The sequence below is a fragment of the Gouania willdenowi genome, chromosome 17, assembly GCF_900634775.1.
Source record: "Gouania willdenowi chromosome 17, fGouWil2.1, whole genome shotgun sequence".
NCBI lineage: Eukaryota > Metazoa > Chordata > Actinopteri > Blenniiformes > Gobiesocidae > Gouania > Gouania willdenowi.
The window spans coordinates 311,475-328,863 of NC_041060.1; the positions used below are offsets into that span (position 1 = coordinate 311,475).

At 35.3% G+C, this 17,389-nt stretch overlaps 1 protein-coding gene across 1 annotated transcript in view; it reads right to left on the bottom strand.

Moving 5' to 3' along the window:
* Positions 1–17,389, bottom strand: part of dnah9l (dynein, axonemal, heavy polypeptide 9 like) — a 93,314-nt gene that overhangs the window by 44,063 nt on the left and 31,862 nt on the right. Inside the window, exons 29-44 of the mRNA XM_028472665.1 lie at positions 16,258–16,422; positions 15,742–15,867; positions 15,541–15,648; positions 12,330–12,461; positions 12,095–12,255; positions 10,295–10,451; positions 10,076–10,221; positions 9,017–9,133; positions 7,450–7,588; positions 6,079–6,171; positions 4,962–5,156; positions 4,489–4,566; positions 3,950–4,082; positions 1,752–1,879; positions 616–764; positions 379–529 (exon numbers count right to left, since the gene is read on the bottom strand). Coding sequence (XP_028328466.1) covers positions 379–529; positions 616–764; positions 1,752–1,879; positions 3,950–4,082; positions 4,489–4,566; positions 4,962–5,156; positions 6,079–6,171; positions 7,450–7,588; positions 9,017–9,133; positions 10,076–10,221; positions 10,295–10,451; positions 12,095–12,255; positions 12,330–12,461; positions 15,541–15,648; positions 15,742–15,867; positions 16,258–16,422 — 2,178 coding nt within the window. The remainder of the gene's footprint in view (positions 1–378; positions 530–615; positions 765–1,751; positions 1,880–3,949; positions 4,083–4,488; positions 4,567–4,961; positions 5,157–6,078; positions 6,172–7,449; positions 7,589–9,016; positions 9,134–10,075; positions 10,222–10,294; positions 10,452–12,094; positions 12,256–12,329; positions 12,462–15,540; positions 15,649–15,741; positions 15,868–16,257; positions 16,423–17,389) is intronic.

Sequence of the window (17,389 nt, forward strand, 5' to 3'; positions counted from 1 at the left end):
TTACAATGACATATTGTAATTGTAATTAGTGAGGATGCAGGCGGCATGGTTAATGCTAATGCTATTGCTAGGCTAATACTAACGCGAGGTGAATGCTAACACTAGGATATTACTAACGCTAGGTGAATGCTAACGTTATGCTAATGCTTTCGCTAAGCTAATGATCACACTAGGTTAATGCTAACGCTAGGCTAATGCTAGGGTGACGTTATTGCTAGGCTATAGTTAATGCTAGGTTAATGCTAACATGAGTGTATTTGACTTTCAGGGGAAAAATATGAAGTGTAATTTGAATTTCACTGTAATCGTAATCGAGTTGTGGACGTAATGGTAATTGAGCCCAACCCTGTTATCAGGTATAAGAGATGATTGACACACCTGCACCATGCTGTTTTCTGGAACGGGGGTGATGGTTTTCAGGTTGCAGCGAACCTGCTCCAGACAGGATGGAACATATTTATCAAACAGAATGGTGAGGTTGGCTCGCTCTGATTGGGCCTGACGGGTGTCAATCCAACTCGTCACATAGCTGAGAAACAAAAAAAAAAACAGAAAGTTAAAGACGGTATATGTTGGTTTGTCTTTGTGGAGATGTTTAATAATAGTAGGGATTACGAGCTCCAGCCGAGATCCTGTGGGTTGACGTAAAGGATCCCTGCTCTGGAGACGGTAGCTGGAGTAGCAGCTTTCAGATTAGAGATCTCAAAGAGGAGACGCATGGAGGACGATAAGCTGATCCTCTCATTGCTGGCGAGTGTCAGAACCTGGATGGTGGTAAACACATTTGGTGAATTCTCCCGAGGCTTGATTGGTTAAAAACCCAAAGAAAAATCATGTTTAACATTCAGGACCCCTTTGGGAACCAAATGTGTATCTTTGTATGAACTTTGGACAGAAGTTTTCTTTTACTGTCATGTTCAAAAATCCATGATCGCGTTTATTGCCAGATGTATAGAACAGAAGATATAAAATGTACCCACACTCTTTGAGTTCAGGACCTATTTGGTCTCAATGACTCCTATTATAACCACATATTATGGTTATACTGTTATCCTGACATGTAAATGTTGCTTTCCCAAAAACACCTAACAAATCTAAGCTTCTACCTTTAAAATACAGGGAAAACACATTTTAGGTGGGATCAAACACTATCCTGGCTCTGATTGGTTCTTTTTGCTCTGTCGCGGTGCATTCTGGCAATCTGCCAAAGGCTGCAGGAGCAGCAGGGCAGGGGGGCGGAGACTCAATGAGTCTGTTTTTTTCACACAAACTACTAGTTTGATGTAAAGCTGTCCTTACACAGTCACAGCTTTAGTAAATATGACAAAAAGTTACTTTTGTAAGAGTTGCAGACTGCACCTTTAAGCTCAAACAATGTAGGTTTTTTCAATCAATGCTCATAGCTCTAAAAGTAATAATGACTCAAATTAATGTTCCTATCAAATATTGGCCTACTCAAGTCTGTAATAACTTCATATCAAATATTATATTTTGCACCTTGTTTTTGAAAAAAAAAATGCATATTTTGTGTTTTTCTCATTGAAAAAAAAGGTGTTTTTATGACAGAAAGGGCATAAAAATATAAAAAATACAGAAATATAATGAAAATGTTATATCCATGTTTAGGTCTAGAGTTGTTGAAAAGATTTGATGTGAAAAAGTGGTAAAAAATATTTTTATATGACATTTTTATGAAGGGCACTGTTTTGGTACCTAAGCTCAAAGAGGGTTTAAGCAGTAAACGTGTTGACCTTGTTGTCGTCCATGACGGTGTTGAGTGACTCAATCCACATGGGATCAATGTCTCCATCCAGGACAATCCACTTGGGTCCATCATGACTCACAGAGGTCAGTTCTCTCATGGTGGAAGAAAATAGTCCTGAAGAACAATTAAAAACGGACTTTTCACCACATCATAAGATATTTTTTACTTTAAGGTCATAATTAAGGTCATATTTTTTTTACCAGCGTTTGTTTGTAAACAGGGTTCCATCAGAAGTACTTCATAGATTTCAACAACATTTTAATCAAAGATAGACCACACTTTACGCCATGGACGACTGTGTTCAATTTTGGAGGGGATCCAGATCAATATACTGGTTATGAATCACTTTAAAAAAATTATAAATCCCTATCTGTCAATAATCGCATAATTTCAAAAACTCATATCTCGACTTGTAGATGACGATCTTTATTAGATTTGACTCTGTTATATCGGGTTGGGTCCAAAATGACTCCAGATTAGAACTAGATTGAGTATTTTTCTGGAAAAAATGGGGGTGTCCATACTTTTGGACCTACTGTATAGTTATTAATGGCAACAGACATTTTGGTAACACTTTACTTGAACGTTTATAAATAAGGCTGACATTAGACTGTCAGCATGAATAAGGGTGTCATAAAAGCTGTCATTAAGTGTCGTCGGCTAAATTATGACACCTTTGGAGCTATGTTGACTGAATATTACCAGTAACTCACAAAACGACAACAAAAACACACAAAATATACAGAATAATAAAAAGAACAAACAAACAGCAACAGAATACACAAAATGACACCAAAAACACGCACTAAGAGATACAAATAATTACTATTACCAGCAAATGCACAAAACAACAACAGACATTAAATGAGAGAAAGAAAAAAAACATCACTACAAAATATACAAAATAACAGAGAAACATGCAAAACAACATAAGAAACACACTGAGATAGAATCATTTAAATAATACCAAAAACAACACAAAAAAACGACAACAAAAACACTCAAAATAAGAGAAATATATGCTCAATAATAAAAACAACAACAGAATACACAACATGATGATGTAAATGATCTTGATTAGAAAACATGAACTGAAAATACAAAGATCAGTGTTGGTCCCACACCAGGAGGGAGATGATCATAACTGATAAAAACTATAGAAATAAATGTGTTCAGGAGGCACTAAATACTGTTTTATTCCACCTATTTACTTTAAATTCATTCATTCCATTATTATGATCTATAGATGTTTTTTCACAGAATTCTGAGCAAAATGTGGTCGTCGGACATTAGAAGGGTACATGATTCCACAAAAAGAAACAGGGGTAGATTAAGAACCACAGACAACGCTAATGACAGGTATTATTAATTAATTATGACAGCGTAATGTCAGTTTTTATGTATAAAACTTCAAGTAAAATGTTACTGAAATTTCTTCCAAGCTTTTCAAATGTGAATAATCAGGATCACGATCCAAATAACTGCTAATATCTGGAAAAAAAGCTGATTTGGTGCTAATTTTAAATCAATTTAACTAAACGGCAACAACAAGATGTTCATTTAAAAAAAATATCTAAACAGGAAGTGTATTAGAACAGTGGTTCCCAAATTGGGGTAGGTGTACCCCTAGGGATACATGAGCTCGGACAGATTTAACAAATGATTAAAAAATGTTCCTAGTTCCTTTTTAGGCTTTTTTTTGGGGATCAAATTCACCACAAACTACCAGTAATATTGCTCAATAAATGACTATATTTTCTTGTAATTTATTCAGACAGGATAATTTTTTGCTGTAGAGGTCATTTTATCACACTTCTGGCAATAGGAAACTATAATTAGCAACATTCTACAAAGGAGACCCTTTTTATTTGTGATTAAAGTAATCACATATAAGTTGCAATGATATATTCTTTTGAAATAATTCACACTTTGCACACATTGTTTTGAATTTATAGATTAAGCCTTAGGAAACCAATGTTTGAGACACATTTAGTGGTTTATGAGAGTCCAATGTTCCACATATAAAAAAAGCATATGTAATTATGAAGTGAAGAGGGGTACACATGACCTGACAAAAATGCAAAGGGGGTACATGGGACAAAAAAGATTGAGAAGCATTGCCTCAGAACATTAGATGAAGAAAGTGTAGAATGAAGTGGAACCAAAGTAAAGGTGAGAATGTACCATCTTTCCACTCTCTGGTAGCAGGATGAAGATATCCAAACAACTCATCAGTGGTAACAGCTTTAGGGTTGATATCATTCCACACAGGCTTCATCTTCATGTTGGCGTATGTTCTGTGGAGAGTCTTTAGGATCTGGGAAAAAAATTATAAATGCATCTGTAGTATGTACTATACTACTATGTACTATATTACTATGTACTATACTACTATGTACTATATTACTATGTACTATATTACTATGTACTATACTACTATGTACTATACTACTATGTACTATATTACTATGTACTATACTACTATGTACTATATTACTATGTACTATACTACTATGTACTATATTACTATGTACTATACTACTATGTACTATATTACTATGTACTACATATTGTTCAAACTGGACAATATAACGTCAGCAAACCTAAAACTGTGTGTGTATCTTTGTCCTGAACCTGTACCTGCATGGTCATGGTCAGCATCATGTTACAGCATGCTAATGATGCATTAACTACATAGATTTATATGTGTTTAAACAGATCACCTGACTCTTCCCAGTTCCAGGTCCACCAACAACAAACACAGAGTGTCTGACTGCCAGCAGCTCCTCCAACTGGGTCACCTACACACGCACGCACACGCACACGCACACGCACACGCACACACACACACACACACACACACACACACACACACACACACACACACACACACGCACACACGCAATTGACTTTTAGAGGTAAATAAAAAGTTACTTTATTGCCTTTGTTCATGTGATTGATACTATAGATAAATAGATATATTATAGATAGATCCTATAGATAAAGAGATATATACTATAGATATATAGATAGATAGATAGACAGATAGATAGATTATGAATACCGAGGAAAATTTAAAAAATGTACTCAATTTGAAGCCTGACATCTTGTAATAAATTCTATAAATATAGATGGAGTTAAGCCATATACATTTTAAAAAATGATCTGAAGATTAAAACAACTACAAACTACAAACCTTCAGGATGAAGTTTTCCTCAGGCTGCAGATGCAGCTCACTGACTGACTGGCGTACAGCGCTCTCTAGTTCAGGGTCTCGTTTCCTGGGCACATCGAGCTGAGGGAACAGGTCACTGATCAGCCCCAGGAATATGGGTACGTCACTGGTCACGATCTTAGGCAGGTTAAAGTCTCTCAGAGCCCTCATCAGCACCTGAGGAGAAGAACACCAACCCTTTTTATGCAACTCTGAGACAAACGCACTTTGATTTTTACATTTGTAAAAAGTATAAATGACAGAGAAAACATCAATCATTGTGTAAATGAAACTAAATAATATTTACAGGGACTCACAGTTTTCCTGGGGCATGATTGTTGACATTTTTAATGTTAAACTGTTGAAAAACTCAAAATTCTTCGAAAATCCTTAAATTTTCCACAAATGATTCCATAATATTTCTCTTAATTAAATAGAAATTAGTCACAATGTAAAGTGAAGATCCTGTTGGGACTAATATCTGTCACTTATTGTTAGATATTATCTTTTTTTTTTTTTACATATTTTGTATTTTATTTATACGTATAAGTGCAAACTAAGGCACAATAATTTTGAAACTACTAATTTCCTGCATAAATCTGTGGCCCACTAAAGATCAAACTGCTCCGTATTTGGCCCCTGAACTAAAATGATAACACCCCTGTTTTACACCATGGAAGATTCCATTACATTTGGTAGGGGATCAATAATATAGTGAATATGGATAGTTTTCTAGTATTATTAAATCCCTTTCTCTCTCATCGTTGGTTCATATTGACTGATCTGAATGAAACAGACTTTCCTCTGGTTTGGATCTAGATTTTTGCACATTTCATCACGATGGGGTGTCCATAGATTTGGACCTACTTTATTGTTATGAATATGGATAGAAAAGTGTGAATGATCATAGCACCATGACCACGATCACTGATCCACATAACTGACCATATCAGGCAAATATATTTGGCAGAAGTTTGCGCTCTCTGTGCTCTTGTTTTTATAAATACCATATAGCGTGCTAGCTTTTATTTGTGCACCCAACCTTTATGACATTAATTTGTTCCCATACAACAGCACAAAGCTGAGAAGCACAGGTCACCTGCTCCTCGGGCGTGGTGCGCTCCTGTCTCTTCAGAGATCCAGCTACAACCAGCACAGACTTGATAGCTCGTAAACCCCAGTCATAGTGATCCTATCAGAGAAACAATCATTACAACTCCACATTCTCTACTTAAATCAACATCACTTTGCATTAAATAGTGCATTAACTGGTGGTTCAAGGCTAAAGTTTAAATCAATGTTTCTCAAATGGGGGTACGTATACACCTAGGGGTACGCGATGGCACTACATGGGGTACTTGAGAAAGTGAAACATTAAGAAAAAAGTGTCGGTGTTGGTCCCACCCCAGGAGTGAGATGACATGAAATGATAAAAACTAAGGGAAAAACCTATTCACCCATTAAATCAGTGTTTTTCAACCTTGGGGTCGTCTGGAGTTGAAATGAGGTCGACTGAAATTTCAGAAACCATTTACTAGATTTTAAAAATTTTGTAATAATCATTCTTATTTTTTTATAAACACCACATATAAATGTAGTTAAAATATAAAATGCAATAAAAAAAACTCAAATATGATCAAAAACTAATTCTAGACAAAAAATGCCTTTGGGGTCACCAAAACTTCTAGATATCAACATAGGGTCACGATCCAAAAAAGCATTAAATACTGTTTGTTTCACTTATTTACAAAACGAGATTCTTTAAAATGTGTATTAGCTTTCATTCATTCTATCGTTATTAGCTATAGATGTTTTAAATAGTTTTCTAAGCTAAACGTTGTAGTCGGACATAAAGAGGGGACTTGGATTTAGAAACAAAAGAAAGGAGGAGCCAAAACAAGTTTGAGAACCATTGGTTTAAATGACCAACCCTGTTATAGTTCAGCAGATTAAATACATAATTTAAGAAAATCATTCACTTTGGTATAAAAGCATGACATTTGGCACAGATATTCTCTAAGGGACATTATTTTGGAAAAAAGGTGTTGACCACTCAAAAATTCAATATGGCAGCCATTTTATAAAATGATCGCCATTGTTATTCAATGGTTATTATATAACCACAAAATGCTCAGATTGAGCCAGATCTTTCCGCTGACACCTCGTTTGCCTGATTGAGTGTTTCGCCTCTAGCAGGCGCAGTCCTTACTCTACCAGGTGGGGGGGGGGGGTTTGACCTGATCCGAGCATTTTTTGGTTATATAATATTATTATAAAATGGCTACCATATTGAATTTTTGAGTAGCCAACGCCTTTTCCAAAACAATGTCCCTTAGAGAATATCTGTGCCAAATATCATGCTTTTATACCAAAGTGAATGATTTGTTTGAACTAATCTGCTGCACTATTATTGAACATATTGAGTATTGTGTGTTTAATCTGAGTGTGAGCCTCTAAGTGATGTGTGTACCTGTTTGGACAGTAACTCCTTACACAGTGTGTAGAGGCTGATGAACTTGCGTGCAAGAAGACGTGCATCAATGAATCCCTCGGCCACCAGCATGATCTCACAGATGAGCTCAAAGTCAGGGATCACCATGGCACACGGCCTACGATATGATACAGTAAATATGATAAAACAGCTAATGCTCAGTCATTTAAACAGATCCTCCACAGTTTTTACAAATGTGGCATAAAACCTTTAAAATGTCCTTATTAATAGATCTATGTCTAACAAAAAGCATTATTTTGCACCATATTTGTTTTATTAACTTTTAAAAATGAGACTACTTTATTGTTTGAGAGCATGTGCACCGCCATGTTGAAATGACATCATTGATGACATGTCGTCTATGAAACAGCAGAGATGGAACTGGTCACAAAGTTTTTTGGCTCAGATTTTGTTTATCAAATTTCAGAAAACAAAAGAGGTTTTTTTTTAAACTTTTACTGATTTTTAGATCAACCCAAAGCAGCACAAGTTCTAATTTTGACTGAAAAATCTGCTAAATGATCCTGAATGTTTCACCAGGCTCTATAACGGTATTTTTATAAGTTAATAAAACAAATATGATGCAAAATAATGTGTTTTGTTAGACATAGATCTATTAATACAAACATTTTAAAGGTTTTGTGTCACATTTGTAAAAACAGTGGAGGATCTTTTTAAAGTTGTTTCTTTTCTTTTTTTTTTAAACATGTGAGTAGTGTTTTAAAGTTGGGGCGGTAACACGTTACTTGTAACGCGTTACCGCCCCAACATTACTTTTGACAGTAACTAGTACTGTTACGCAATATTTTTTAAAGAAATAACGCCGTTACCGTTACAATATGGTGTATTTGTCCGTTACTTTGCTAGCTTCAGTGTACTCCCTGTTGACAGTGGCGCTACATATTTTTGCGGGACGCCGTATCAACCACGATAAAACAGTGGAAGAAGAAGAATTGTCAGCGTGTTTCCGTTTATATCATGTGCTCCCATCGTGGCGAGTCAATGCGAGAACAGGACAAGCTTCTCAGAGTGAAAATACGCGTATTATTTCACTCATCTGTCTCCAAACGATGCATTAGTGAAGCTAAGCTAACGCTGCGTTGGTGGACGTGATGAAAGCCTCTGCACCAAAACAACAGCGTATGGAATTTAACGGACTGTGACTGTTATCCAGGGACAGGTCAGCCAAACTCTTGCACGGTATATTGTCGTAAATATGCAGCCTGTCGCTACTGCTGAGTCACTGCTAACAGCAGCTCGTTAGCCTGTTTAGCATTGTGTAGCTGAGAAAAATGCTGTGAATTAGTTTTTCCGTATTTATTTATAAGCATTTTCAACAGCACAATGTGAAACTGGAATATGCACAGCTTACTTTACATTACTGTGTTAACGCTGAAAAACTACTGTTTTAATTTTGGAGCAGCTGTTTTGTGTTTTATATGCACATCATATATGGTTGTTTTATAGCAGTCTTTGTAAAGCAGAGTTGGTCAAACTGTAATCTGAATGTTATTCAGATTGCTTTTTTTCACTGCATGTGACACACCTGAATAGTGCCTTGAGGTTCTCTGGGAGCTCCGCCCTGCCAGCGTAACCTGGGTTCAGAGTGATGAAGATTCCAACCGTTGACTTCAGCTCAATCTCCTCCCCCAGGAAGTGAAATCTATGATTTTATATTTCATTTTAGAGAAACTATCCAGATTAATCATACAGTACAAACCACGGTTGGAGTCAATTATAATTGTAATCGCATAATTCACAATTAATTACAGTTATGATGTAATTATAATTGTAATTGTAACTGAAAAAAACTGTTGCTGTTGTAATAATCGTAATTGAATTGTAATTGAGTTCAGTTAATTGACTGTAATTTTAATTTGCATGGAAATTATACAAAAACAGCCATTTACAATTTATTTAAACGCAAAACTGGGGAACCATGTTAAAGTTCTATGACTTACACATATATAATTAACAGTTATTAAAATATGTTTAATGTTGTCACTTCTCTTAAGGATCATTTTATCATTTAAAACATATAAATCTACGTATAGTGACAGAAAAAAGAAAAAAAAATGTTCTTCTAGTGTTTAGTTCAGACTGACGACCCCCAAAGTAAACACAAAAATACACAAAAAAAACAGACTAATAGAAATCATTCCAAAAACACAAGATGAATACAAAAATAGCCAGAAATCTATGAAACAACAAAAATACAAAAAAATAAAAACCATTAAGAAAAATCTTTGTTCCACACCCATGTTTACAATTAAATTTACATTTTCATAGGTTGTTTATACATAAAAAAAAACAAACTAATGTTACCATTTATTTTGAAATTTTAGACTAATTACAATCATAAAATCATACTTATTACGTGTTAAAAATTAAGACTTTTGAAACACTGATTTAAGACATTTTAATGAAATTAAAGCCTTATTTTTAGATTCATGACTTTAATGCATTTTAAAACTTTAAAGAATCTGCGGGAACCCTGTCAATGTAATTGTATTTGAATTGTAATTGAACATGGATAATTGAAGACCTCATTGTAATTTAAAACTGTAATTGACCCCAACCCTTGTGCTAACACTTGTTTATCCACCTTTTCTTTTTATTCCGAACCGCGTCCTGTATCGTTTTGACTTGAACGGCGACCACGGAGAGAACATCCACTGAAATCCTGTTAAACTCGTCAAAGCAGCCCCAGACTCCGGTCTGAGCCAGACCTTTGTAGATGTTTCCTATCGACTATGGATATGAATACAGAATAAAATCATCATTTCATTGGTGGAAAGGAACATCTGTGCGGCTCAGACGTTACCTTGTAGTCCATCTGTTCGGAGCAGTTGAACACATAGACCATGATGCCCAGGGAGCGCCCCAGGTCTTTGGTGGTTTCTGTTTTACCAGTGCCAGCTGGGCCTGACGGAGCGCCACTCATGGTCAGATGGAGAGATTGGGTCAAAGTTATATAACACCTGGAGGAAGTAAGAAAATCAGTTACTTTAAAGACAGAATGTTTAGAAGAGACTATAACTATAGGGTACTAATATACTGATTTAGAAGTCTTACTATTTTCTATTAAATCTTTTAAAAAATGAGTTTTATATTGTTTGTAGGGAAATAACGATTAATCGTAAAGCAGTTAAAAATCGATTCATAGGTATCACGACTCACATCGATACTGTGAAAATTGAATCGCAGTACTTTTTTAACCAGCAGAGGGCGCTACCCAGAAGTGTTGGCAGCAGGCGGAATTTGCTAATACTTTCTTTCTGGCTGCCTTCTACTTTTAAACATGTTCATAAATTATTCCTTACCCCTTTAGCACCAAAAGAATATCTGTAATATTACGTGAATATCTGTAAAAGTCACATTTTTCTATTAGCTCTGTCTGCTAGCATAGCATCTCTTCTTCACTGCAAGATATCTGCATGCCAACCGACCACTGGGCTACCAGCGCCCTCTGCTGGTCCAAACAAATACCTGACTAATACAGTGAAATTACTGTTTGTTTTTTTTTAAGTCCAATTGTTAAGGCACAAAATACATTTTCAGTTGCACTTTTAAAAAGAAAAATAACTATTATGCAGTTTTGCATTGTTTATTATAGAACCAGAATTTAAATTAATAGGCTTCTTCTTCATTTGTTTATTCTTTTATTTATTTCATTCAAGATTTATTTTTAGTTAAATTGCATTGTTTTGAATAGTTTATCAAGGGATTATTTTGACAATGAAAAACAAAATAAAAAATAATACAGTATTTTATAGTTTTTTCCCCCAAAAAATAAAGGAATATTTTTCAGTTATCATTTGTCTACAGTCCCATTTTGTAAAATAAATCGTGAAAGAATCGTATCGTGAACCCAGTATCGTGAATCGAATCGTATCGGGAGTTGAGTGAATCGTTACATCCCTAATTGTTTGGCTACGGTTGTTGGTTGTTTGTAATAATGTAATAATCAAGGGTGTCCTAATCCTATTATATATTAGATATCATTCCGATACCAGCAAAAATAAACAATTGAGTATCAGATTATATCGGTATGCATCTAAAATCCTTTCTATTGTATTGATTCCATTCAATTATAGAATTATAAACTAGTGTTTGATTATTTTGTACTTGAAAAAACAATATTTATTAATATTTTATTCAATTGTAGAAAATTCTGTTAAAATGGATGTAACCAATTGGTTAATAATAACAGTTTTTCAATCAAGCCTTTTCTAACATTCCACACTACAAAATAAAAAAATAAAAGTATGTATGATTTGTGCTGATATCATACAAGCAAAGCTGCAATATCGGTATCGTATCGGAAGTGATACTTTTGTATCGAGACACCTTGGATATTTTGCTCCACAAAGAAGAGACCAAACATTTTTAGCATTATATTTGATAAAATGTTAGTGCCATATTAGACAGTAAAAACCCAAGGAATGATGAGTGTTATAAGGAGGTTGAGTGAGATGGGATGAGATTTCACGAGAGGTACGAGGCTCCTCCTTAAAACAACCATCAATGGAAAGACGTTCAAAGTGTGATTATACTCTGTTGACATTTGTGAAAACCTGTGTTGGAAACACAGCTGTTCCTTTATTGTGAAACCATAGCGTACCTGTCAGTGAGTGGAGTGATGACCAGTCGGTTTGTGTTTCCCAGGTACTCATAACTGAACTGGAACTGGGCGTCACAGATGTTCACGTAGCAGTGTTTGGTCTCCTCATCCCAACGATGACGTAACTGGGACAACCACGCAAACGCCTGTCCGGTGGTCACCTGATCGTCACATCATCAATTAAAGCATGTTTAATATCGACAATGTACATTGGTATCAAAAAGTGCAAAAAAACCTTTTGGGAAATCAGACTGGCCACCACGTCTCTGGCGTGAACGTCGATGGTGCAGATGGTCATGACTTTCTGTCTGTCCCCAGGAGACAAATCTCCCAGTAGCATGTGAATCAGAGAGTTGAGCTGTGTGATCTAGACATAAAGCAAACAGAATTATTAAAGTAATTATCCATTGAGGAGCGATACGTCATTAAACATCTAACGCAGGGGCGTCAAACTATCTTTGGTTCAGGGGCCAAATACAGACCAGTTTAGGGTGTACTCACACTGGCAACCAGGGCCGTTCCTAACCAGCTCTGTGCATGTGTGAAACCATGGGGGGCCATTGTCTGGCCTGCGTAGGTGTGAACTGCACCACAGGGGGGTTAACGGCCTGATGGTCCTGCTAGAAGAGGTCGTGTCGTGTTAGTGCACATGTGATAATACCAATTATCAGTATGTGGAGTTCCTGTTAGTCCTGCTCAACTATAATGAATTGCTCAGAAATCTACACGTGTCCTGTTCTCAAAATACCAGTAATATGTTACACATTTCAGCCGTAAAATGTCCCATTTCTATATGTTTTGGTTTATATGAGTTAATATACCAGTAATGTGTTTATATGCATGTTTATATCCTCAAAATTACCATGGAATTTTGGGTTTTACTCAAACCCCTCATCATCACGTCTCTGCAGAAGAAGACCCTCCACTGAACCTCAGCACTTTAACAACTCACTAATTTCATAATTTAAATAAACTATTTCTACCTTTGTTTTTCTGTTTACATGTCGTTTACTTTGTATTTAGTAAAATAGTTTCTCCAACAGTTTAATCTACACATTTATACTGTATATAATACACATACAGGATAATGTGTAACAATAATCAGTAAAATTAGCTGTAAACACATTTTGTAGAACTAAATATAAGGTTATGCTGTGAACAGAAAGAAAGGAAGACGAGCCAGATAATTATAAACTTTAGAATATAATACAATCATAACTTTTAATCATAAATATGACTCTTCTCAAAACAACAAACTTTGATATCTTTGTCACACAATATCTAAGCTTCCAGTGAATAATTTACAAAAAAAAATAAAATAAGTTCACTGATGGTGACATTGAGATCTCAATGTCACCATCAGTGAACTTTTTTTATTTGTAAATTATTCACTGGAAGCTTCTCTGGTGGTGTGTGCAGTGGTTATTATTATTATTATTGTTGTATGAAGCCAACATTACTGTAGCTCTGCACATCATTGTTGTCCTGTTAAAGTATTTTTATACAAAGACTTAAAAACAATCTGTAATTAGTGATGACTCAGGTAAATCACCTTTATTATGCATTATAACAATCTGTTCCTTAAGTCTCTAAATTATTGAAACAAAAACATCTTCTAAAAAATAAAATTACAGAAAATTAAATAATCATTTAATATGTATTTCAATAAATAAGTGCATCCCATTCTGTCTGTTGTCTGTAGAAGTGATGGGTCTAGACCTGATGATGGAAACTAGGATCAGCTCATGGTTTTAATGTCCAGGGAGGGGCGTGGCCGCTCTGTGTGGACTTAAAGAAGAAGAAATAAAAGAAGAGTTAGATAATGTCATGTTCATCAAAAGGAAAACTGAAAGTGATGGAGATAAATATGATCAGATGGACACACACACACAGTTTAAACAAACACACAAATACTCTGTCCTAAACTGTCTCACACATTAAAATCATCTATTTACACTTATATTAATGTACACAAAGACTAGCTCCACAAAATCAGAACATTTATTGATCCATAAATTAAACTGATCTTACCTTTATAGGCTCAGTTTCCTCCTTTGTTTTCAGATCCATTTGAACCTCCATTCATGGTGGTTTTTATCATCAGAGAGTCTTTCATTTTTAATAAATCCACCATTATTTGGTCTGTTTTAATCTTTCTTTCTCACTCACGTGGTTCTCTCTGTTCCTTGTGTCAATTTCGTCAAAACAAAGCAGCATCTTTAATGTTTCCGTTACGTGTGAGTAAAATTACCACAATGTACCGACACTGGCTGTAAAGAGCAACTTATTATCTTTCATAAACTGGTGGAATTTCTCCGATAGAGCATGAACAGAGTTACAGTTATTTAAATTAACGTGATGATGTGTTTCTCTGTGGGAACCGAGTTGAGCTGGTGATCACGTCCGTTCTACCGTGTCAGAAAAGGGACAGGGGGGGGGGGGATTCCTGCTGTGAGCTTGGAACGGCCCCAGTTACCAGTGTGAGTCCACCCTAAATCTCAAGAGGGCCGCAGATTATAGGTGGGAAAAAAGAGCAATTTGAACATTATTGTGCCCTAGTTCTCAGTTCAATTTACTTAAAAAATTGGGGACAAAATTGAGATTTTTTTGTGTAATTTAGAGGAATTTTGTAGAATTGTTTGTGAGAAATTGCAAGATTTGTGGAAAAATTGAGCGTTCATGTGACTTAAACAATGATAAATTGCAAGCCCATAAAATATTGTGGAGTTACAATAAATTGGCAAATATGAGATATCTACAACTGGATCATTTGGTTATTTACACAATAACTCATATTTTAATAATAATAATAACTTTATATAATATTACAAATATATTCATAATATATATATATATCATGCATTGTTATTATTCATTATTATGTATTATATATATTACAATGAAGATAATATAATTATAATAATTTATAATTCAATATAATATAATAATTCATGTAATTTTTATTTTTCCTGCAGGACGAATTGGACGCTCTAAAGTAGTGCTACTCAAACTATTTACGCTCAAGAACCCCTCTGTCCGACTCACGAGAATATTATTAAAAAAACAACTATAAAGCAAAATGATGGAATGAATGAGTGATAACACATTTTAAATAATTTAACATTGTAAATAAATGGTAAAAAACAAAATCAGTATTTATTTAGCAACTTTATAGATTTATTTCTGTAGTTTTTTCCCCATCATCTCGTATGTCACCCTTGTATTTTCAGTTTATATTCTAATAAAGATCATTTCCATTATCATTTTTAACTAAAAATAAACAATTCAAACCCCATATTTTTAATGCTTTTATTTGTTAACTTTCCACTCTCTCTCTGTCTCACGTACCCCCTTGTAGTGCCATCACGTACCCCTATAGGGCCGGATTTGGCCCCCGGGCCTCGAGTTTGACACGTTTGATGTAATGGTTTATTTTTTGTCTCCACCTGCTTTTTGTTGTAGTCTTTGAGGGCGGTCTCAAATCCTTCCTCCACCCTCTCAAATGCAATGCCCACATCTGTGGCCCACCACACCTGACTGCCAGTCAACGCTACCTGGAAACCACGAGAAACGTGGGTCAACCCACGGTTCATCTGTGTTTTACATTTAAAATAATCAAACACGTGTACAGGGAACACATAGCAGACCTGTGCAGGGTAATCAAACAGCCACTGATCCCTGGGTTTGTCCTCGTAGGCAGCGACGGCCTCCTGGATCTCCTTTCGGACAGTGCAGCGCATCGTGGCCTCCAACGCACTTAACCAACATTCAGCCTGAAGAAGGACACACAAGGTGCTGACAGCGATCTGTATGTCACAGCTCTATTTATTATTCACTCAGAGTGAATCTAACTTCCAGACTGTGAATAGTAACAGATTATAATTGGTAAAATAATGTCATTGTTAATAACGATATGTAATTTAGAAGCAGAGAGCTACTCTTTCCTGTAGTAATGTGGATGCACTGCTGTGCCTCAGCAGCTGAATGTAAAAGAGCAATACAACTTTGAACCACAAAGACCAGACATTTTGTAACACGTCACATTATTAAAATGCATAAAAAACAGGCTTAAAACCAGTCAAGGCAAATTCATTTGGATAGTAAAAACCAGAAAAGTTACCATTACAACAACATTATCTTAATTAAATTCTGTAATTCAATACCTGTCCTTCACAGATGCACGGCTCAGAGAATGAAACATACTCTCTCTCCCGACTGTACATCCCCACAGCGACTGTGTCCCCATCGTCCTTTTCTTTGTCTTTATTCACGTCCTTGAAGCGAAGATCTGCTATATTGTCAAACAATTTCAGCATGTGTTTCGTCACCTGGGGCAAAAAGTACGCGTAGAGAAGTGAGCTAAGTTTCTGGTAGCTTTGTGACAGGTGCGGTTTTTGGGCCGATATGTCCTGACAAACTAACAATAAAGTTACAGAGGCTAACGCTAAATGGGAACTAGCTAATCATTTACTCAGGACAAAGACTTACGAGACATGTGACCACTGCACCTCTGTCTGTATGTTTATTATTCACTGTGAGAGAATCTAAAGTGTCACTATACAAAAGCCTTCTAGACTGTGAATAATAACAGAAGATTATTGGTACAATATTTTTTAATAACAACTCAGTAACGACTTTAGAAACAGAGAGCTACAATTTTCTACAGTAATGTGGACACACTGCTGTGCCTCAGCGGCTGAATGTAAAAGATCAAGACAACTTTTAACCTCAAAGACCAGACACTTTGTGCTACATGTCACATTATTAAAATGCATAAAAACAGGCAAAATCATTTAAATCTGTTTCACAGTTCTCTCAAATTGACACCAGAGTTTTCAAAACGTACAAGTTAGATTCTTTATTCTAGTAGACTTCTTTCTTTCTGGAAATAACAAACTGGCCATAAACAAAACCAAAACCTTTTTTTCTAAATTGTGTTTTCCTTTGTAAAATCAAAATTATTTACAAATTTAAAAGATGCGATTGTTATTAATTACGGAATGTGGACACAACTTTGAACCTTTATCTTTCAAATCTGTTCTGCAGTTCCTTCAAATTCACGCTAGAATTTCCGAAATTGACAAGTTAGATTTATTGTGAACTTTATTCTGATGGACTCTTTCTTTCTTTCAAGTAATATTTTTGATAATAACAGACTGTATTTAAACAAAGCCAAGACCTTTGAAGTCTGCATTGCTCATACTCAGCATTTTTCTTTGTGAAAACAAATGTAATTACATATTTCACCGTAATAAATATAACTGTCATTTACAAATTTAAAAGATGCCAATAATT